The sequence below is a fragment of the Salvia splendens genome, unplaced genomic scaffold, assembly GCF_004379255.2.
Source record: "Salvia splendens isolate huo1 unplaced genomic scaffold, SspV2 ctg415, whole genome shotgun sequence".
NCBI lineage: Eukaryota > Viridiplantae > Streptophyta > Magnoliopsida > Lamiales > Lamiaceae > Salvia > Salvia splendens.
The window spans coordinates 3,346-27,099 of record NW_024599064.1 but is presented as its reverse complement, the minus strand read 5'-3'; the positions used below and the strand labels follow the sequence as shown (position 1 = coordinate 27,099).

Genomic DNA, 23,754 nt, shown 5'->3' with positions numbered 1-23,754 from the left:
AATGCCGAGTACTATTGTTCTTACCTTGATTCACAATAACATGCGACCAAGTAAAATTTGATAAGAGTATATAATATACTAATACTATTATGAATTTATTATTTTTTAATCAAAATTAAAAATTAACATTACAACAAAACTTTGAAATGAAAGAAGACGTTAAGCTTTAAATAACATTACTGTAAAAATTTTATTTAAAAATAAAATAATGCAACTTGGTGTTAGTTATAAAAACATTACCGTAACACTTTTATTTAATATTCAAATCTTGGTCGTATGTATTTTATAGATCCATCCAATTGGATTGATAAATATAAAAGTCTTGTTAAATGTTCAACGAAATGTATTAATATGTGTCAAGATTTTTATATGATGTGGAATGGTCATAATTTAATAATAATCTTTCTAAAATTATATTAGGGGTACATTAGTCCATATATAAATTATATACATGTTAAAAAAAACATAAGGGTATTATGGCATGGAGACATTATGTCTCTAAATCACTACTCTTTAAAATTTTTAAAACTATTTGGCTAGGCCTGCTTATTCGGCTGGTTCCGGTTCTAACCGGACCGGTTGACCGGTTAACCAGTTTTAAATTTTCATAAATCCTAGAACCGGAACCGGAACCGGAACCGATCGGTTCTGGTTTGGAACCGGCCGGTTAAGTACCGGTCGATTCCGGTTCCGGACAGGAACCGATGTGTAATTTAATCCGAGTTTATTTATAATTTTAAATAGTTCAATACTAAAAAAATAATAATCCAACATCTAGAAATATAACAAATACTAATACCTAAAATTCAAATAAATACACAAAAAAATACAAACCAACAATACAATAATATTCATATATGCATAAGAGTGATGCCAAGTGTAGTAGGTCGGACTGGTTTATGTTAGCAATTTTTTAATAAAAAAATAGGAACTTTAGCCATTTTTTCAAAAAATAAGTTTTAAAATTGAATTTCATTTTCCCTTTTTTTGGCTAAACAAATATGCAATGGAATTCCTAATACTAATTGATCTTGTTGTGACTTTTTGGATTATAACGGAATAGTTAATAAATTATTCCTAAACATGTTAAAATCGTATGTTAAATAAATTGTTACATAAATTTGTTATAAAGTTAAATTTCTATCATATGAAATGATACTGTATTTGTATAAGTTTTTTTGAAAATTAAAAACAAACTTATGATGTCCTACTCATTGTAGTTAGTTCATCAAAAATGGATTGGGGAAATAATTGTAGATCCAAAGTATCACGGTTTAAACATTTTAAATACTTCAGAAACAGAGCTCGCAAATCTAACACTGTTTAAATCTAAAATCACTCAATGTTTCAAATTATTTAACTTTAATTCAAAATTAATTCAATTCAATTAAATTTATTGGTATATTAAATTATAAAAAAATAAAATTGAATTATAATCCGGTTCCTGGTTAGGAACCGGTCGGTTCCGATTCCGAACAGGAACCGGGACCGGTTTTATTTAAAAAGTTGGAACCGGTACCGGAACCGAAACTGGAAAATCCGGTTCTGGTTCCGGAATTAACCGGCCGGTTCCAGTTTCAGTTCCGGTTAACCGAGAATCGGAGAACCGTTTAAGCACCCCTATATTTGGCTCTTGGAATTCAATTATTCAATTAAGTGCTTTAATTTAAAATACTTGTCGACCACTTACTTGAGTTTCTTTAATAAATTTATTTACTCCGATTCGAACCCTTCATCAATTTAACTGAATAGATTAATCTCGAAATCAAGTGCACTACACCATGGCCGTGTTTCAAGATTTCAAGCCTAATTGGGAATTCGAGTAGAAGAGGCTCTTATGGCGGCTTGGTCTGTGGATACATGGATGGTGTTGGGACTTTCCATTGTCTCCAGAACAAGTGATGGATAACCTACACAATATTGGAGGATAGTCCGAACCAAAGAGTGCACGGAAAAAGAATCCCATTTTCCCAAAGAATGTGGCACGGAGTGGAACGCGCACAGAGAGCTAGACTACGATGTCCACATGGGGTTAGCTTTCTTTCTTTTCCATTTTTACAGGAGGTACACGACTGATGTGGGTCTGTTGGCTTTTTTAGCTTCTTGTGGTTGCGGCGTTTGTGCTAATGTAAGGTTAGGCTAAGAGTTGTTTCTTTGTCTTCGCTTTCTTAGCCTGGTGTGCGTAGTGCTCCAAGTAGCTGTGGTCTGTTTTCTTTGTTTTTTAACTCTTTGCTCACCCTCTCGTTGGGGTTTGAGCATTTTGGCGCATCTAATGCACATATAGAAAAAAAAGTGCACTACACCAATTTGTAGTGTTTATTTTGAAAGTTCAAAATGCAAAAGCCCCATGACAATACCCAAAAAAAACTAACAAAAATAAATAAAATTAACAGCTAATATCTAATTCATAAATTCAAGAAACAACAAAGCAAACATAAAAGCCTAAAGGCAAAAGAGCAGCCCATCAGTTTGGAAGATAGCAAACATATTCAAGGAAACAAACACGTTACCCTAGCTAGGTTCAACTTTTGAGATCGCTTAAGTCGTTGGTGAAGGACTCTATTCGGATGCTGAAATTCGGACACCAACTTTTAATTCATGATCTAAGGCTCCAAATAAGTCTTATATTTCGAGCTCCCAATTCGGTTACAATCCTTGAAAATGACATTATTCCTCCAAATTGACAAAGCAATGACATAAAGCTCCAAAGTTTTTGTCAAACTTGAGTAGAGGAGTGTTCATGTAAGCGATGAAGCACGCCATTGGTTCCTTGAGAATGCAAAAAAGAGATATTCCACCGCTCACAAAAGTACCAGAGACCACAAGGTACTTTACGGCTAAAAATGATATGCTCCAGGCTCTCTTACTCTTCTTTGCATAAAACATACTTATCATCTTCAAGTTCTGGGTACAAAATATGCGAAACCTAATTTTGGTGTTGAGTCTTCCCTGAATGACAAACCAAGCATAAAAGATTACTCGTGGTGGGACAACGTTTTTCCAAGCAAGACATCCTTGGTTTTTCGTTGTGCTCATGTTGTCAATACGTCAAGTAACCTGCAAAATAAAGTTAGAAGAAGAGAAAACATTTGACTTATTGATCAACCACACACTTTTTGTTTTCTTTCAAAACTAAGCGATTCATGGCTAGAAAAAAAAATCCTCAACAAGATTCACCTCCCAAGTAAAAAGATTTCCCCTCCATTTCAAGATCCATCTCCAATTTTGATTCTCCTAAACTCTCATCTCCTCAATGAGCATTTCAAGACCCATCTCCAATTTTGATTCTCCTAAACTCTCATCTCCTCAATGAGCTTGTTTATCTGGATTGACAACATGAAAAGCCTTGGAAAAATAATTTTAAAGCTCTCTCCTTCATCCACTTGTCATACCAGAATATTGTTTGTGCCCCATTACAATTTATACCTTATAACATTTTATCGCTTATTAAAAATATAGGCTACTTATAGTGAAAAGATTTATAAGACTATTATTATAAACCACAAAATTAATCAAAATTAATACTCTCATATATAGAAGTTCAACTGAAAAACTAAGAAATATTTTCAGCCATTTAAAAATGTAAAATTTCAATGAAATGAAATGAGAGTTTTAATACGGTGGTTGTTGTTTTGTAATTCCTCCGTCCCAGTAAAAATGACTAACTTTCTTTTTAGTCAGTCTCAATCAAAATAACTTATTACTATAAATAAGACACTTTTTATCTCTACTTTATTCTATTTATCTTTTTTTATTCTCTCCATTTAACATAGTACAAAATAACATTAAATAAAATCTCGTGTCCTAAGGAAGATGTCTTCTTCATGGGATGAAGGGAGCACTTTTGTTATCTAAGCATAGTTTAAATTTTTAAACACATACTGGATGGGCTTCAAATAATAGAAAAAACCAATATACTCCCTCCGTCCCATATAAATAGGTCATTTAGGGTTGACACGGGTTTTAATGTATAATTGGTAAAATAAAAGAGAAGGAGAAAAAGTAGTTGAAATTGTGTACTGGATGGTGGGCCCCTAAATGAAAAGGTAAAAAAGAAGGAGAAAAACGTTGCCATAAATGGATATGTGACTATTTGTATCGGACGGACGAAAAAGGAAATATGGCATATTTCTATGGGATGAAGGAGTATATATTTTTTTTAATCATACAAACAAATTCAACATCAACCGTATATCTTTTGACTTTGATCATGTAAAAAGATTTAATTTAACTGTTTAAGTTTAAAACATGAATGTAGTTAACTAATATTGAACTATGCCAATGAAAACATAAAAAATGAATTTTAGCCAGTTGATCTACAAAGTGCGACAAATATCAATCAACGAGTTAATATTTTTTAAGATAGCCCAAAATTCCATTAAAATGACAAGAAAAGTCCTTTTAAGGAGTAAATGATTGTGTTAGCTAAATGAAATCCATAGAAACTTTTTTTTAGTTTTATTCCTGAAAATTGATTATAATACTCATATATTTTTGAGTGCGTATTAAACTTACAGTTTATGAGAAATGGGCATTATTACATATTTTCAACAACCTAATGAAGTGGTATCCCTACAACACAACAAACACAGCAAAATTGCTAATGGATGAACTATATACATAACTAAGAACAATATTTTATTTTTCAGTGGGAAAACATGAAAAGTTATTGGTATTTATGTGTGACATAATACAGAATTGTCTCATTGTTGGTATCCAAGGCATCATTTATGACTCGGCAAGTAACTTATTGTATTGTTACTATATTACTATTTACTTGACAATTAGTATGATTTTCTAGTAGTTTCTTTTGATAAACAGAAAAATGCCCAAGCTGTCCGAATGGCCACAACAAAGCTACCAACAAAAAAGAAAGGCCACAAACAGCGATATCAAGGCTTTCAATGCAAAAAAACGGACACTAACCCGAAATTAAGGTCTACTTGCCGCCGCAGACCCATAAACACCATATCGTGTGTTCCGTGCACTCATCCAGCTTCTAACATCATCCAAGTTATCAATTCACCAGACCTGACGCAAAAGGGAAGTTCGGACACCATCTTTTAATCCATATTTCCATTCACCACAAAAGACGTCTCTTCTCGAACTCCCGGCCAGTTGGGTTTGAAGTTCTGGAAAATCATTTTGTTTCTAATATCCCAATCAACATGCAATAACATAAAACACGGACATCCACATATGCTTGTGAGATCTTTTGAAGGGAGCACCGAGCCATGAAAGTAAGCACACCTTTGATTCTTTAATCAAATTACTATCTCATTATCCCATTTTAATCAATTCTTCACATGACTAAATTTTCTGTGGCCCACATTTTGGGTCCATGACCACTACTTTCAATATAATATACACTCCGTATTTAATAAAAGTTTAACGAGTGAAATATTATTCATGAATGTGTTATATAGTAACATAAAAACTAATCAATCTATTTAGATCTCACCTCCTGCCGGAACTCTTTTTAAAATAAAATAAAAATCAGAAACTCAAATTATACGGTAACGCATAAAATGATAGGCTCCAAATCTTGGGTCACAAATCACATATCATGGAGTAGTTATATGATCGGTCTCTATAATGTTTAAAGAAGACATGGGGCCTCTAAATTCCCACCATAATATTGTAGGTCAAGTATCTATCACCCTAAGCTATCAAACAAATAAAAGTTCAATATAACTATATAAGGGCATCCATAACACGATGGATTAGTATTAGGTTAGGTCATTCATCTTTACATATACTCTATGTTAGCATCAATAAATAGGATATATAACAAATGCGTAAAATTTCCAATTATATAAATAGTTTTAAAATATGTAATTTTCTATTAAGATAGGAACAATAGTACTTTTCCTCTCGCCTTTATATTCTCTTGTGAATCTTTCACCACTCTATTAACATCAATACATTATAGAGAGAGAGACTCCAACTCTACTACAAATTCTACAATATCAATTAAGAGACATGTTCATATCACAATCCAACAAACTCTTTAGACTAAAACCTCTAGTTTTCAAAATAGCACTACTTTTCTTGCTTGGCATCACAACCAATAGAAACCACCTCCCCACCAACCACCCTTCACTTTACACAATGCCTTTCTATGGCAACCTAAGCTTCCACAACATCAACCATGCATCTAAAGACTTTGGCAATAGATACCATCTCATGCCCACAGCAGTCCTCTACCCAAACTCCACCTCCAACATTGCCCACATCATCAAACATGTATTCAACCTAGGCCTCACTTCCCATCTCACCGTGGCCGCTCGCGGCCACGGCCACTCCCTCGAGGGCCAGTCCCTGGCCCCCCAGGGCGTGGTCATCCACATGGAGTCCTACAAATCCCCGGGGATGTCGTTCCACACCGCGGACCATTACCCCTATGTGGACGACTCGGCCGGTGAGCTATGGATAAACATCCTCCATGAGAGCCTCAAAAGGGGCCTCACTCCCAAATCTTGGACCGACTACCTCCACCTCACCGTCGGCGGCACTCTCTCCAATGCCGGCATCAGCGGCCAGGCTTTCCGGCACGGCCCTCAGATTAACAATGTCTACCACCTACGCGTCGTCACAGGTCCATCATCTCATGCATCCCACAAAAAAAAGAGAATTATGTATTCCCTCCGTTTTCTAAAAATAGAAATTTTCTGTTTTCAAAAAATAGAAACTTTCCATTTTAGAAAATGAATAACATAATCCATTAACATTAATTCCACTACTTTTTCTCTTCTTCTCTCTTACTTTAACCCATTTTGCATTAAAACCCGTGTCATTTACAAAGTCTCTATTTTTACTAAGTTTCTAATTAGCTATAACTGCAGGCAGGGGAGATGTGGTTACGTGCTCGGACGAGCAGAACGCCGATCTCTTCAACGCAGTTCTCGGCGGATTAGCCAGTTTGGGATCGTCACAGAGGCCAGAATCGCTCTGGAACCAGCTCCTGCAAAGGTAATAAAACAAATCTTTGCTACTATAAAATGAAACAATATGATTTATTTATATGATTACATCCCTCTCCTAGCAGGTGAAATGGATCAGAGCATTATACTCTGATTTCGCCACATTCACCAACGATCAAGAGCGTTTGATATCCTCTTCACGAGACTCTCTTGACTACTTGGAAGGATTCGTCGTGATAAACAGAACCGGACTACTAAACAACAGGAGATCCTCCTTCAACCCGAAGGATCCAGTCCAAGCAGAACAGTTCACTTCCGCAGGAAGGGTTCTGTTCTGCTTGGAACTGGCAAAGTATTTCAACTTAGAAGACGTCGGTTCGATTGAACGGGTGAGGTTCACCGATACCATTAGTCTCGTTTCGTAATCAGTGATTCACTCGGTTTACTTTCGGTTATGATGCAGGAAGTGGACAGCCTTTTAGCCGAGTTAAGTTTCATCCGCCCGACCTTGTTCATGTCCGAGGTCTCCTATGTGGACTTCCTAGACAGAGTCCACGTGTCGGAGATGAAACTCCGCGAGAACAACCTGTGGGACGTGCCTCATCCGTGGCTGAATCTACTCGTGCCGAGAAGCAGCATCCATGGCTTTGCTAAGGAAGTCTTCCACAACATTGTCAAGGACACAAGCAATGGCCCTGTTTTGATCTACCCTGTTAACAAATCTAGGTAGTAGTAATTTACATACATTTATGGAAATGTTATGTTTCCAAATTTGATGCATTTTTGGAATTTGATTTGCATAGATGGAAAAACGGGACGTCATTTGTGACGCCTGAGGAGGATGTGTTCTATTTGGTAGCGTTCTTGAGCTCAGCAGTGCCGTCTTCTGCAGGGAAAGACGGTCTGGATGCCATTTTAGCGCGAAACAGACGGATTGTAAAGTTTATTAGTGAGTCAAATATGGGGATCAAACAATATTTGCCTCATTATAATACCACACAAGAGTGGATAGCGCATTTTGGAGCAAAATGGGAGATTTTCTTGAGGAGGAAAATGTTGTATGATCCCCTCGCCATCTTGGCGCCCGGGCAAAGGATTTTCCCGAGGGCCAACGCCTTGGAACAGCACTGAAACTCCAAGCAAAAAAAAAAAAATACAATTAAAAGGAATGAAATAAAGGAGATAAATGAAGCCAGATAATAAGTGTACTAATAGTAGAGGGGAATGAGAATTGTGGAATTCATGCATGTATCGTACCTATTTAATGTACACCATATAATTCAAAAAGTATGTAAAAGAGCAAAAAGTAGGGTTGAATATTCAATTAGCTATCAGTTATAGTTAACGGAATTAATATAAATTGTAATCGATTGGTTATAATTGATCTAAATGTCATAATTTTTTGTATAAACAACTTCCTTGTCTTTATTAAGAGGTGTGTGTTAATTAGGCCTTTTTTTTTCTCGTGTCATTTTTTGTGTTGCATATTTCAGCTAATTAAAGTTAAAATAACATCTGCTTTTAAATGCATTGAATGTCGAACACTTTCTTTTGTAATTTTTCAAGTGGCTTTTGAATAATTTTTAATGCTTCAACATATGCCGTTTTTTGATTAATTAGATTGCTCTATCAAATAATTTAATAATTTAAAGTAACATTTATTAACATATACTCTCTCCAGTCCCCATTAAATATCCCATACTTTCCTTATTTGAACGGTCCTCAATAAAGATCTCATTTCACTTTTACAATTTTTGGTAGAAAACTCGCCACTAACTCATTCTGACTCACATGTTATTATAAAACTAATACTCCTTCTGTCCGTGAATAGTAGTCCTATTTTTCCATTTTAGTCTGTCTGCGAATAGGAGTCCCGGTTCACTTTTACCATAAATGGTAATAGGGTTAGTCTCACCTTTCGGTAACTCATTCCACTCACATTTTATTTAAAACTAATATATACTGGGACACATGTTTCACTAGCTTTTTTTCACCCACTTTTCTTAACATTTTTCAAAAACCCGTGCCGCTCATAAATGAGACTCCTAATGGTGGTCGGAGGGAATATATAAAAGTAGGACTCATATTCTACTAATTTTTTCTAAAAGTCAAATAATTTCTTAAAAACCATACTGATCAAATATGGGACATTTAATGGGGACTGGAGGGAGCAATATTCAAAAATTTGTTGTCTAGTTAACAAGGTGTGGCATACAGTTAAAACAAGTTAACACTCCATCTGTCATTACTTGAGGCATTTCTTTTTCGCAGTAAAAATAAGATGAGTCTCATTTTTCACAGTTAAAACAAGGTGCGAACAGAAATACATAAACTCATTTCTTGACTGTATATTTTATGTATTTTTATTGTTGTAACTTAGATATTTTGTATGATAAGTATATATTTTTTTAATAATAATTAACTTAAAAATATATATTGAAGTCCTATCAGTATTTTTTTATGGATAAAAATAAAATAAAAGTTATAATGAAATCGTTCTTTAAATATGGAGTCATAATCCCTAAGTGCAACCTGTAAATACATCGACAGATTCTCATTCCTATCAATATTACAGAATACAAAACAAAAATAGATTCTCTGTAAAAGTTGACACTTGGAAGATCTAACTTCACTCTTCAGAATCATCAAAATATCATGAATCTTAATCAATGTACGCTTCCATTTTATATTTATCAATCGTTTTAGACATGTATGATTTATGTGAATCATTAATTTGTTTCGATTAGATAGCACGCAGCGGCGGTCAGAGACGGGTAGGGTAGCAAATATCGTGAGATCGATCAAATGGAGTTCTCTGGAGCTAGTGGAGGGTCTGCCGACCTTGCCCAACCCACCTAGTTTTCCAGTTTTCATAAAGTACTGTTAATAATTAATCAATGAAGAAATTAGAGGCCAAGAACTCGATCGAGATCAGCAAGAACGAGCAAGAACAAGATAAAAAAAAGGGGTTGATGAAGCAACTCTCTATTTTGCAACAGAAAAACTAACTCTCTTTTATTTCTCAAGTGTTGAATGTGAAGATACAAAGATTGATTACAGTAGTTGTAGCTGCATACTATTTATACTACACACTAACTAGTGAAGAAGAGCTTCACTTCTTGAAATAACTGTCGCCTAATCCCAGCTCCAACGGCTATATGTTGTAACCAACTTTTCTTCACTTTCTTGATCATATGCGCTGCATTCCACCACAGCTCACCATGCACATGCATGAGCTATCTCTCGACCAACTTTCATAACAATCTCCACCTTGTGTCGAAGCATAGCTCAAGCTCAAAAAACTGTTGCCAGCAGATTCACCAATCTACAACAATATTCGAACTTCTCTTTACTCAGTGGCTTAGTTAGCATATCAGCCGGATTGTGGGCTGTATCTATCTTTACCACCTTCACTCTTCCACTCTCTACTTCATCTCTAATGAAGTGAAGTCTCACGTCGATGTGTTTGCTCCTTTCATGGAACATTTGGTGCCTTGCTAAACAAATTGCACCACTGTTATCACAATGGATAGCCACTGTCTCCTGCTCCAATCCAAAATCAGATATGAGTCCCTTCAGCCACTTGCTTTCTTTTACTGCTGAAGTTAGTGCCATGTATTCAGCTTCGGTTGTTGAAAGAGCTACTACATTTTGCAGCCCTGACTTCCAACAAATAGCAGACCCAAATAGTGTAAAGACATACCCAGTTTGTGACCTTCTTGTGTCAAGGTTGGCCGCATAATCTGAGTCACAAAATCCTACCAGAGGGTCTTTCTCAGCTCCACCATCTCTGGTGTATAGTATTCCCAACTTATCAGCACCCTTAAGGTATCTCATTGTCCATTTCAGTGCACTCCAGTGTTGCCTTCCGTAGGCTGTCATGTATCTGCTTGTAGTGCTTATGGCATGTGCTATATCTGGCCTTGTACAAATCATCATGTACATCAAGCTCCCAACAATGCTGGAGTAAGGGATCAACTCCATTTCTTCCTTCTCCACCTCAGTGAGAGCCTTCTGTTCTTTGCTCAACTTGAAATGCATAGCCATCGGTGTTGAAGTGCTCTTCATATTATCAGACTTGAATTTCTTCAAGGTTTTCTGGATATACTCAGTTTGAAATAGCCACAGCTTTCCCTCCTTTCTATCTCTGACTATATCCATCCCAAGAATTCTTTTAGCAACTTCAAGATCCTTCATTTCAAAGTCAGCCTTAAGCTGTGCTTTCACTCTTCTGATCTCAGCAACATCAGGACCAGAGATGAGCATATCATCTACATATAGTAGAAGATACACAGGCTCCTTTCTCTTCTGCTTCTTCACAAATACACAACTATCATACAAAGATCTGGAGAATACTAGCCTTGCAAGACTCTGTCCAAACTTCAAATACCACTGGCGGCTGCTTTGCTTTAGACCATAGAGGCTTTTCTTGAGCATGCACACTTTATTTACTGCTCCAGGAATCTCAAATCCTTGTGGCTGCGACATATAGATGGTCTCCTCCAAGTCTCCATTGAGAAAGACAGTTTTCACATCGAGTTGCTCCAACTCCCAATTCTTCCTAGCTGCAACTGCAAGCAAAACTCTGATTGAGTTATGCTTCACAACAGGAGAGAAGACCTCATTGAAGTCAATGCCTTCTTGTTGATTGAAGCCTTTTGCCACAACCCTTGCTTTAAACCTTACATTTTCTGCTTAGCATGTCTCAAACTTCTTCTTGAACACCCATTTACAGCCAATCACCTTTCTGAATTCAGCCTTATCTACCAAGACCCAAGTCTTGTTCCTGATCAGAGAATCTATCTCATCCCTCATTGCTTGCATCCACTGCTTAGATTCTGGGCCAGCAATTGCCTCAACATAGTAGGTTGGCTCACTGAGTTCTATCTGCTCAGCAATATGGAGGGCATAGAACAACATCTCACTGTCACTATATCTGGCTGGAGGTCTCACATTCTGCCTCCTAGCTCTGTCCCTTGCCAACTGTTAATCAGCAAGGTCTGGCTGCTGATCTGATTGAGGCCCAATTTCAGACTCTTGCCCCTGAGATTCATCAGTCAGATCAATGATATCACTTTGAACTCTATCACCAGGAACACCAGAAATACCATCTGCTTCCTCCACCTCAAAGTGAAAATCATCAATTCCCTTCTCAGCACCAGATTCAGCCCCAGAATTTTTATCAAGTAGAGGCATCTTTTCTTCCAGAAACACCACATCTCTACTCACCAATATCTTCTGATTCCCAGGATCTAGGCACCAGAGCCTATAGCCCTTAACCCCTCTCTTGTATCCCATCATAACACACTGCAGAGCCCTTGCACTAAGCTTTCCTTGTTTCTGATGTGCAAAGGCCTTGCACCCAAATGGCTTGAGAATGGAGTAATCTGATTTCCTGCCATACCATCGTTCATCAGGTATAGCTCCACCTATTCCAGAGGCTGGGCATTTGTTGATGAGATAGGCTGCTGTTGAGAATGCCTCTGCCCAAAAATGCTTCTTTGCACCAGATGAACTCAGCAGGCACCTTACTCTCTCCAGCAATGTCCTATTCATTCTCTCCGCAACTCCATTCGGTTGTGGATTAGCTGGTACTGTCTTATGCCTTTTAATACCATTCTCCTGACAGAACTGATCAAACTCTCTAGACAGATACTCCAATCCATTGTCAGTTCTCAACACCTTTGGAGTGACTCCCTTTTGAAGCTCCTTCGCCATCAAGGCTGCATTAACCTCAGCCTGAGTAATAGGCCTATCCCTCCCATACAAGTTGCATCCCTCATTTGATCAAAGGAATTTGGGAGGGAATTAAGAACCAATATGGCTTTATCCTCATCACTGATCTTGACATCTACTGCCTCAAGATCATCAATGGATTTGTTGAAGTCTTCAAGCTGCTCCACAATCGACTTATCCTCTGCAAAACTGTAGGAGTAAAGCCTCCTCTTCATATAGAGCCTGTTGGCTAGAGACTTGGCCAAGTAGATCTCATCAAGCCGCTTCAAAATGCCAGCAGCTGTGGTCTCTGTCTGCACCTCGCGTAGCACTTTGTCGCCCAAACACAAGATGACGGTGCTATGAGCTCTCATCTGCATTTCATCAAACTTCTTCTGTGCCTTCTCATCAAGCGCGGCCGCTTTCTCCTTATCATCAGCTTTCGCAGCAGTAAGCACCTCGGCCAAACCTTGCTGGATGAGGACTGCCTTCATCTTCATCTTCCACAAACCGTAATCATTTTTGCCCGTAAATTTCTCTGCCTCTAACCGCGCAGCCATCGCAACTTCAAATGATCTTTAATTCCCACCGGACGACGCCAATTGAAGAAATTAGAGGCCAAGAACTCAATCGAGATCAGCAAGAACGAGCAAGAACAAGATAAAAAAAAAGGGTTGATGAAGCAACTCTCTATTTTGCAACAGAAAAACTAACTCTCTTTTATTTCTCAAGTGTTGAATGTGAAGATACAAAGATTAATTACAGTAGTTGTAGCTGCATACTATTTATACTACACACTAACTAGTGAAGAAGAGTTTCACTTCTTGAAATAACCGTCGCCTAATCCCAGCTCCAACGGCTATATGTTGTAACCAACTTTTCTTCACTTTCTTGATCATATGCGCTGCATTCCACCGCAGCTCACCATGCACATGCATGAGCTATCTCTCGACCAACTTCCATAACAATCAAAGAATTAATTTTCAAAATTGCTTAGTTGTTCATAACTAGTGATTGATATCTTTACTATTGTTATTTTTAATAAATATCATCCTCGCTTCAAAACTTAAATAATCTTTATTATGGCCGAGACATTTGACGCATAAGATTAATTGAACAATAAAAGAATTCCATGAGTATAGGTTTGTCTCACAAATTACATAAAAAAGTCACAAACTTTGGGAAAAGTTTGATTTAACACATTGCTTCTAAACGATAAAAGTGAAAGAATTAAACTTTACAAAAATAGTTGACGTATATACTCTCAACCAAAAACCATATTCCGTTTGAAATTAAGCAACTTATTATTTTCAATAAATACTAAGCATAATCTTATTTAAATATATCCCTAATCCTAAATCAAAAACTTCACAGTTTCTTCTTAAGCCATCAGGAGGAGGACGAGAAGTTTTTTTGTGATTAATTATCATCGGTAATCTTCATTCTTCAATTTTTTTATTGCTTTCTTTTTCATTTATTATGCCAAAAACATGCTTTTTACAGTAATTCATATTTATTTTATTATGAGAAATTGATATTTAAATATGCATTGGATTTATAATTTATAAGGGTTTTCTATATAGAAGATGGAATATTTCTTTAAAAAAATATGTAGGGGTGACTCTTCTTCTTCTCCAATTGAATCCGTTGTTGAATTAGCAGGAAGTCGATCCCGAGTAGAAGATGAACTAGATTTGAATGAAATTAGTAGTGATCCAGTACAAAATTTTCAAGATATTTCGTGCAATCTTTTTTGAAACAATCAAACAAATTCTGCAATGTTTTCAGTCAATGAGAATATGCAGAATTTAGTTATCATCACTGTAGCAACACAAACACAATTGTAACTAGGGGTGGTTCGGTACGGTATACCGTACTATAAGTGTCATACCATATACCGTACCGAAAGTTACGGTATGACAAAACACCATACCGATACCTTACCGAAATTTTCGGTATACCGGACTTCGGTATATACCGAAAAATTCGGTAAGGTAGTTTTTGATACCGTTACCATACCGTGTATACCGTACTTTTGCGGTATACCGAACTGCGGTACGACATACCGTTATACTTGTTATATCGGAAAAAAATTTATTATACCAAAATATTCAAAAAAACAAGTTTAATTTTTATTTTCATATAATAGAGAATTATATTTTTAAATTTTAGTATAAATATAACATAAATATATATATGTAGTATGTTAAAATATATAATAATCAATCGGTATACCGGTATACCATGGTATACCGAAGTGTCGGTATATATCGACGATTCGGTTTGATGGTATATACCGGTATACCGAAAATTCGGTATACCACGGTATACCGCGGTATAGGAAATCTAATACCGTTACCGTACCGAATCTTTCGGTACGGTATCATACTGTACCGAAAACTACGGTATACCGAAAAATTGGTATTTTCGGTATTTTTCGGTACGGTAAGTCCGGTATTTCGGTATAATTCCCTACCCCTAATTGTAAAATGAAAGTTTTTCATTCTTTTAGTTAGATGTGTTAGACTAGTTTTACATATAAAATATTTATACACTTTTTATAGTTATTGTGATTGTGATTTTTATATGATAAGTATTTTTTTCATATATACCAATGTTTTAAAAACCGGACCGGCAAGCAAACCGGCAAGGTTACTGGTCCAACCGGTCGAACCATCGGTCGAACCGTTTTATTAAATAAGTAAATATAAATATAAATTGCTAATAATTTTACGTGAATGGATCCACTTAAGTATATCAATAGTCTTATGCTGATATATTTACATCCAGTCTTATGTTGATATACTTATATCATGTATTGATAATTTTAATATACAAAATTGAGACTTTGGACTGAAAATTAGTTAGCATTATAATGCGACCCTATATAACGTGACCCTAAGTATATATTCCATATATACTTAGAACTTTTACTAGTAATATTTTTTAACATCCACCCCTAAGTATTAGTAGAATTCCTACTATATTTTTTCCTATGTCCGCCTTTGAATATAGATATTGGATGGGGCATCCGGAAAGCATTTAGAGGGGGTTCAGTAACTGCATTGATAATGATTTTATTACTTTTTCGCCCGTTATTTATATTCTCGTTTAGACTAGGTACGAGGTTTAAGAAATTGTTTGACTTTATTAACAAAAATAGAAAATGAGTTAGTGGAATGTGAGTGTAATGAATTAGTTAAATGGTGGGTCCATCTATCTAAAATGGAAAAAAACAAATGAGATTTTAAATTACAGACATTTTAAAATAACAAAAATTGACTTTAAATAGCGGTCATAGAGTATGTATTACTTATTTGGGAAATTGGTCCCTAATATTATGAACTTTGCCCAGATTTTGGTTTTTTCTCATGAACTTTCAAATTTATTTCATAAATCATGAACTTTCAAATTAATATCATAAATCATGAACTTTCAAATTGGTTTGGTATTTCCCCAATAATCCAAGAATTTTGAAGAAATTTCCTAAAATGTGTTCCTAGCGTTTGTGAATGAGAGAAAACAAGGTTATGTGTTTTAATTTTTGTAGCGTACCGTCACATGTGTGTGTTTCTAATTGAATTCTTTGTGTTTTTATTAAATTTATTTTATTTCTTTATTTTTAGAGTTTTTATTTTGTTAAAGAAAAATAGTATTGTGTTTAATATTCCAAATAGATATGCCAACTTGACATGCCACTTATAAGAATTCTGCTAAATAGGATTCAAAATGTCATATAAGCTAGCCGGATTTTACTCTTGATCCGCCATGGGAAATACCAAATCAATCTGAAAGTTCATAATTTATGGTACTAATTTAAAAGTTTATGGAAAAAAACCAAAATTTGGGCAAAGTTCATGATATTAGTGACCAATTTCCCTACTTATTTTCATAACAAGTACCTCCTTTAAAATTTTATCATAAACAAAGTTATTTTTGTGTAAAATGTATTATGTGGTTAGTTGTGTGTAATATATGATGATGTGTCATTGTATCATTCAGTCTTCTGCATGGTCAACAAATATAAAATTATTTAGTATTGTGTTGATAATGAAATAGTATATGTGAAGAAGTGTGCGATGTCTACACACTAAACTTTGGAGCAAAAAAATTGGTTCGTCGTTCTTCTTTTTATTATGTATCAAAATATATAGCGAAATTTATAGTTATTCATCCCCGGGCCTAGTTGTACATAACCAAAAAATCAATATACACATATTTTTCTATAAATAAATAAATACTTAAAGCTAGGAAATGACAATCACAGTCCATTTAAGAATGGTAAATAACTTAAATAACAATAAAATGGACATAATGTCAATAATGCACAACAAGGAAACTAGAAAACAAAATCAGCTAACAATATGTGACACATATTAATGTTCATAACCTTTACATGACCCATAAATATTGGGATTTGTGACTAATTCTCCACAATCTTAGGAGTCCAAATCTCTCATTTTTCCCATTAATGGAAATATATATCTAATATATAGGCATGCATGCAAGGGTTTAGACTAATTAAAACATTTGATTTGATTCTATTATTTGGATCAGTTATTCAGCAAAAGGCGGAGGAAGTGAAGAACTACCAGCAGCCGCCGCGCCACCACTGATTCACGGCAGGAATGGGCAGCATCAGGAGCAGCTCCGTTCATCGTTTCACTACATGTCTCATTGGCTTTTCCCTTCTCATGGCCATCCATTCTGAAAATCGAGATGGTGAAGTTGGTAAGTTATTATAAATTGTTAAGTAGTATTATGTATTGATTTAAGTTTCTAATATAACCAGTGGTGAAGCCAGAAGTTTTACGGTGTGGGTCCCAAATTACTATTAATATTTATAGGATTTTTTCGATGTTCTTGATTTCGGAAGTTCGAAATAATCGATATTTTCAATTTTTACGTAAATACTGTATAATGGATGGAAACGAATTTTTTATGATGTTTATATGTCACCATAGAAAACATCAACAAAAATATAAATCATAATAAACAGAATACAATAATTATTTTAATTTTTTTTTATTATGAGTGTAATGATGGAAGAAAACAATTACGAAGTGACAAAGAATTAAAATTAACATAATTAGTGGTGTAAAATAAAACAAATGGAATTTATGTTCCAAAAAATAGATAGTAAAGAGAAACAAAAATATACACATTATGATGCATAAATAGAAAAAAGAATAAAAAAAGTTGCGTAAAAGAAACAAATGGAATTTATGTTCCAAAAATAGATAGTAAAGAGAAACAAAAATATACACATTATGAAGCATAAATAGAAAAAAGAATAAAAAAAGTTGCATAAATAGGTAAAAACGTCATCACTGGGAGTCAAACTCGTGATCTATTGGACAACAGATATAGTCTCCAATCAACTGCACTACAAAATTCACATGTTGATATTTGTTTACATATACTATAATTAGAGGTTAAAAGAAAAACTGATGGGGACAAGAGCCCCCCTCACTCCAACGTGGCTGATTATAACTTAATTTCCATAAATATATATACATGCATTTATAGACTAATCCCTTCTCAAACTACTTGCACCTTGTTTCATATTGGATTATCTTAAGCTACTTGCACCTTGTTTCATATTGGATTGTCTTAAGCTACTTACATTATTTACACTTTCTTTTTATCTATATTTAGTCTTTAAACATCTATTTCTTATATTTTGTACTTAAAAGATACGCATCAAGTAGCATGGAAGGTAGGAAATATATGTCTATATATTTATATTAACTTTTATAATTATGTTAATTTTATTTTTCATTATTTAATTCATTATAAAAAATTATCACCATTTTAACTATGTTTTTTTTGTTTTTACTTTAGAGATAAACCGGTATGATAAACCTTACCAAAGCTTTCATATTCATATTGTATATCTTATAGAATACTCGGTATGAGTGATAACATGTCCATACATTATCGAAATTTTACCAATTTTCAAGACTGATATTGTACCAATTTTTAGTATGCCATACTGAAATCTGGATAGTAAGTATATTTTTGAGATATACTGGATTTTAGTACAGCATAATCAAATACCGATATACCAAAATCTTTTTTATACCATTATATATATTTGGTGTGGAATGAAAATTCAGTATATATCGTAGCGGTATACTATGGCTACCATGATATACCAAAAATTTGGTATATATTGCTATCGTGGTATAAAAATAGGTATATATCGTAGTATTATGGTACTCTCCACGTCCCATAACAGATAGCACACTTAGGTAAAGACACGAATTTTAGGAGATGTTGTTTTATGTGTTAAGTGGAGAGAGAAAATAGTAGTATATTTATATTAATGTGAGAGAGAACTTCTTCAAAAAAAAAGAAATGTGATATCTTTTGTGGAACAAACTAAAAAGGAAAATGTGACATCTATTATAGGACGGAAGGAATAGTATATATTACTAAACGTTTAGGGTTCCATGGCGTATAAAATGCACATTGTTACCATACGAAGAGCTTTCGGTATGATAACATATTGTACCAAAAATCAAAGTATACTGATATTTCAATATATTTAATGTTTACAATAAATGTGGGATAATGATACAATGCAGAATAATGATATTTAGTATGTTTTCCGTATTTATACTATACACTTTGATCACTCCTAGCAAACGAGCCATAAAAATGTGTAGTTGCAATGTTTTAAAATCATTGTTAACTATTGTTTTCACAACATTATACCTTAATTTTCATATTTAAACTATAAGAAACAATTAGGAGAGAATTGTTATTTGTCATTTCAATTATAATAGTATCTTATTACAATAAAACTCACTTAGTATATAAATTAATAGTATGTGTCCTAATTACAGATAATGAACATGAATTTTCATATTTGAAGAATTCTTCAAAAGGAACAGAACACTGGGGAAGTCTCAAAGAAGAATGGAAATTATGTTCAATTGGAAATTTCCAATCCCCAATCAATATTATCAAGAAAAGAGTTATGGTTTCATCTCAAATAGGGAAATTGAGAAGAAACTATAGACCAGCTCTTGCTGTATTAAGGAATAGAGGACATGACATCATGGTATGACTACGTTGGTGATTACATTGTTTGTTTAAGAATATAAATTGTTTTAATCAAAAAAATTATTGAACATGAGACGTCATGTATGATTTTAACTGTTATTGTTAGGTTGAATGGAATAGATATGCCGGGAGCGTACATCTCAGTGACAACAAGTATGATTTAGTACAGTGTCATTGGCACACGCCTTCTGAACATACGCTCGGAGGACGAAGGTTCATATTTCTACCATAGCAATTTTGCATTTTGTTGACTTTGTTGGTGTATATTGGTGAATTGAATAAGTATGTGGTTTTAAAGGATATGGTAATAGATGATCTCGTGTGATATGACCTAAACAACTTTTGATGAAATGAATATAGTATTATTGCATTGTAAGATTGTACGTACCTTCATTATAGGTACGACATGGAACTGCTATATGGTCCATAGAAGCTCCGAAGGACAGTTTGTTGTAATTGCTATTCTATATCATTTAGGACGTTCTGATCATTTTCTCGACAAGGTCAGTGGTAAGGGGTATAATCGTCATCTTGCAATAATGTAACTTACTCCTTCCGTCTCATGTTAGTTGCACTTTCATTTTCGGACTTTTACAAACTATTTGCACTATTTTTATTTTAAACAAAAATTAGCGTATTTGATTAAGATATTAGAGTTAGTTAAGTGTTCCTTTGTTTAGCACTTCTCTTATTATACTTGAAATGCTAATTTTATTACACTAATTATGCTTAAATTTATGCTGTAAAGATGAAAAATGTGAGTAGAATGGGACGGGGAGAGTATCTTCTAGTTACAACTCAAACACTTTGGTGCACATGTACCTATTCATGAATGAGAAAAAATGTCGTGCTGATTACAATACGCTTCATTAATTGTTACAATAACTTCCTCTTTAGATGCTCGTAAATCAAAAGGCCTCAACATGGGATTGTGATTCGAATTCGAACTTTCAAATGTTGAAATTGATTGTCCACCAATTAGCTCTTAATCTTATGCGGCAGAATGTATAAGAACTTGTACTAACAAATGAAAATTTATCGAATGCAGGTTTTAGAAAGTATTAATAATTAACAAAAGGTGAAGAAGAAATTGACTTGGGTGATGTTGATCCATGGGATATCAAGTTTGGAAGCAGAAAGTATTATAGATATATGGGTTCTCTCACATCTCCTCCGTGCACAGAAGATGTTCTCTGGACACTCCTTAATAAGGTCAATCTGATATCCTAAGCAATAATATAAATTAAAGAAATAAGAAATAAATGACATGCAATGAACATGAAATTGTTTTTTATTTTTTATTTTTTGTAATTTAGGTGAGAACGGCATGGCATCAAAGGAGCAAATTACAACATTGAGGAAAGCTGTCCATGACGTGAGTATAACCATCATAAATTTAAGCCTTATTGTATATGTATATATATATAACAAGGTTAAAATTTACATCAAATTATCATAAATAATTAAGTTAATAAAATTTGAGGTCGTGTAGACTCGATGATGTGATATCGCATTTGAGATCCTTTTTCCGACTTGTTAGCATTACCTTATCATTTTTTTTCTTCAATTCACGACTATGTTCGTAACCTTATATGAATATATACATAGAAATTTATTTTTATTTTTTATTAATTAATATTAATATGATTATTTCTAATACAGGGTTTCAAAGATAACGCAAGACCACTTCAACCTCTCAATGGGAGAATGGTATTAAAGTATCATCCCCATTCTTTATAAGGAATCTAGCATGCAATGCGTCAGTAACACTCTATTTTATCAAACCAAATTTCCTTATTTGAATATTGTGGATTTTAAAGTTTGTAAAAATTATTTTTTCTTTATTTCTAATAATTGAATATTATTGATATATGAATCAAGCATGTAAAAATTATTGTACTCCATCCGTTCCATTAGTTGAGACACTTCTTTTAGGCACAAATTTTAATAAATGAATGTTTAGTGTGTTAGTGAGTAGATAATAAAATAGATAAAATAAGAGAAAGAATAAAGTAGAAAATTGAATAATTTAGGAAAAATAAACTAAGACGGAGAAATGAAGTAAGAAAGAAAAAGTGAGTTAATTATTACCATATATGGAAATGACTCAACTATAAAGGAACTTCCCGATATAGAAAAATGACCCAACCATGAAGAAATGGAGGAATAGTAAACAACGGCTAATACATTTACTTAGCCTAGTTATTGAGTTAAAGTACAAAGCTCATTTTATGACGTGTTAATACAAAATTTTGATGTATAAATATATTATCAAAGAGAATCAAAATTTCTTAGCTAAATATTATCAATACAATAGTAGGTTTGTGTTATAATGACAACCCATCTTAAAGTGACACCGTGACACCACTTATACAGCAATATTATAAACGTTACACAACAATATTCAATACGCTAGACAACAATCTATAGATTGTTGTATAGCGTGTTGGATATTGCTGGCTAAGAAAAATTGTTGTATAAAGACCAGCATATTGTTGGCCGTTGTTTTCAGATTTTTTTTTTGCCACGTGACAGCTTATTATTCGGTCCACGTGTACAAGTGATTGGCTAGAAATGGTGGTATGATGTTATTTTAAGCGGTGGTGGCACCCTAACATGCCCCTACAATAGTATAACCTTATATAAATTTTTACTATATTGCAATCCATGTTTAAGCGTACCTTTTTTTATGGTTCATGTGCCCCCTTATCACACTCACGATCCAGCTGAAAATGAATATTTTTTAAAAATAAAGGGTGTATAAAAAGATGAACACATGAATTATTTACTCAGTGTGATACGATATTATAGGGATTAGACCATTCGGAATTCACTAATTACCGAGACCTCTTTGATTACACTGCAAGACGGAGATGGTCAGTCTCCTAAGAACACAGACCAAAATACAATGAAGATTAGAAGCTAGATAAGTCATAAACCCTTGACCCGGTTCTGACTCCAAGCCAAGATCTCCTTGCGCTTAACCTGCACACTAAGTAGAAGGATTAGTAACACAATGAATCAGATCCTAACGGGTCTGAACAAATGAAGAATTAAGAACAAGTCAGAAGAAGTGAAATATGGCTCAGTTGCACACGTAATTTCACAGGGCAAAGATCTCCACTATCTTCACCAACAAGTCACATGGGAACACCGTGAGACCAATCGAATCCCAAACCCTAGGGATCCACCGATTCCTACTTCGCACGGACCAACAGCAGCACAAAGCCGACAAATCACCTCACAAACACAGCTGTGTCACGGATCTCGCATATCTCAACGAATCGTCGAAGATCTTTCTCCTTAGAACAGATCTGAACTCACCCGTTCAATCTTGAACAAAACAACTGATCAACACAGGAGTTGACGGATCCTTACTCAGAATTCACAAGAAGAGGAGAAGGAGAGACCGGAGAATATCATCGGCGAAGATCAGGAAAAGAGAGAGAGAGAGAGAAAAGAAAGAGAAATAGAATTCTAGAGAGAAGACATAGAGAATTATCAAAGAGAGTGTGTACAGTGTTGAATTAGGGATGAGTGAATGAGTCATATGACTTATCACTCGGCGAAGAATCACACCCACACATCCAACTCACGGCTCACGATCCTCGTGGAGTTGCCACGCGGCAGCAATCCGGCGCCCCTAGGTAAGTAACAGACCGCAATCGAGTTGGGCCATCACAAAGAATGCATGCCACTTAATTAATTCAGTCCAATGAATTAATTCTCAAGTTCAATCCCAGCTTAAGTCCATTAGTCTCACAGATATGTCTCTACATTATGGGTGATAATAAGCCATAAAGTTTCATTATAAATTTCGGATGCAATTTATATTGAGAGAACAACTCTATGTATACAATAAAGAACACAAATTCTAATCACACCACGAAACATACTCCCTCTGTCCCATTAAATATGGACAACTGATATGGCACGGGAATAAAGACAAATTGGTAAAGTAAGAGAGATGAGAAGCAGGATAGTTAAAGTAGTGTTAGTGGGTAGTGTGACTCACATATTAGTAGTATTTAATGGTGGTATAAGT

At 34.6% G+C, this 23,754-nt stretch overlaps 1 protein-coding gene, 1 long non-coding RNA gene and 1 pseudogene across 2 annotated transcripts; 2 read left to right on the top strand and 1 right to left on the bottom strand.

The window, feature by feature from the left end:
* Nucleotides 1–2,368: 2,368 nt before the first annotated feature.
* Nucleotides 2,369–4,558, bottom strand: LOC121790120. Its single transcript, XR_006048197.1, has 2 exons — nt 3,178–4,558; nt 2,369–3,057 (listed from the first exon to the last, which is right to left on the bottom strand). It is a non-coding gene; the product is annotated as an uncharacterized LOC121790120 (long non-coding RNA).
* Nucleotides 4,559–5,942: 1,384 nt separating this feature from the next.
* LOC121790119 lies at nt 5,943–8,321 on the top strand (annotated as a pseudogene).
* An 8,888-nt stretch (nt 8,322–17,209) lies between these two features.
* Nucleotides 17,210–20,249, top strand: LOC121790121 (alpha carbonic anhydrase 7-like). Its single transcript, XM_042188402.1, has 4 exons — nt 17,210–17,369; nt 19,490–19,707; nt 19,816–19,922; nt 20,109–20,249. Exons 1-4 carry the CDS (start codon nt 17,267–17,269, stop codon nt 20,137–20,139), a joined length of 459 nt encoding a protein of 152 aa, XP_042044336.1. The 5' UTR covers nt 17,210–17,266; the 3' UTR covers nt 20,140–20,249.
* Nucleotides 20,250–23,754: the final 3,505 nt, after the last annotated feature.

What these genes read in the sequence shown, in the direction of transcription:
- LOC121790121 (XM_042188402.1), top strand. Translation starts at nt 17,267, where the DNA reads ATGGGCAGCATCAGGAGCAGCTCCGTTCATCGTTTCACTACATGTCTC. An exon ending in AAATCGAGATGGTGAAGTTG is followed by an intron (nt 17,370 to 19,489) that starts GTAAGTTATTAT and finishes TCCTAATTACAG; the next exon opens with ATAATGAACATGAATTTTCA. An exon ending in CATACGCTCGGAGGACGAAG is followed by an intron (nt 19,923 to 20,108) that starts GTTCATATTTCT and finishes CCTTCATTATAG; the next exon opens with GTACGACATGGAACTGCTAT.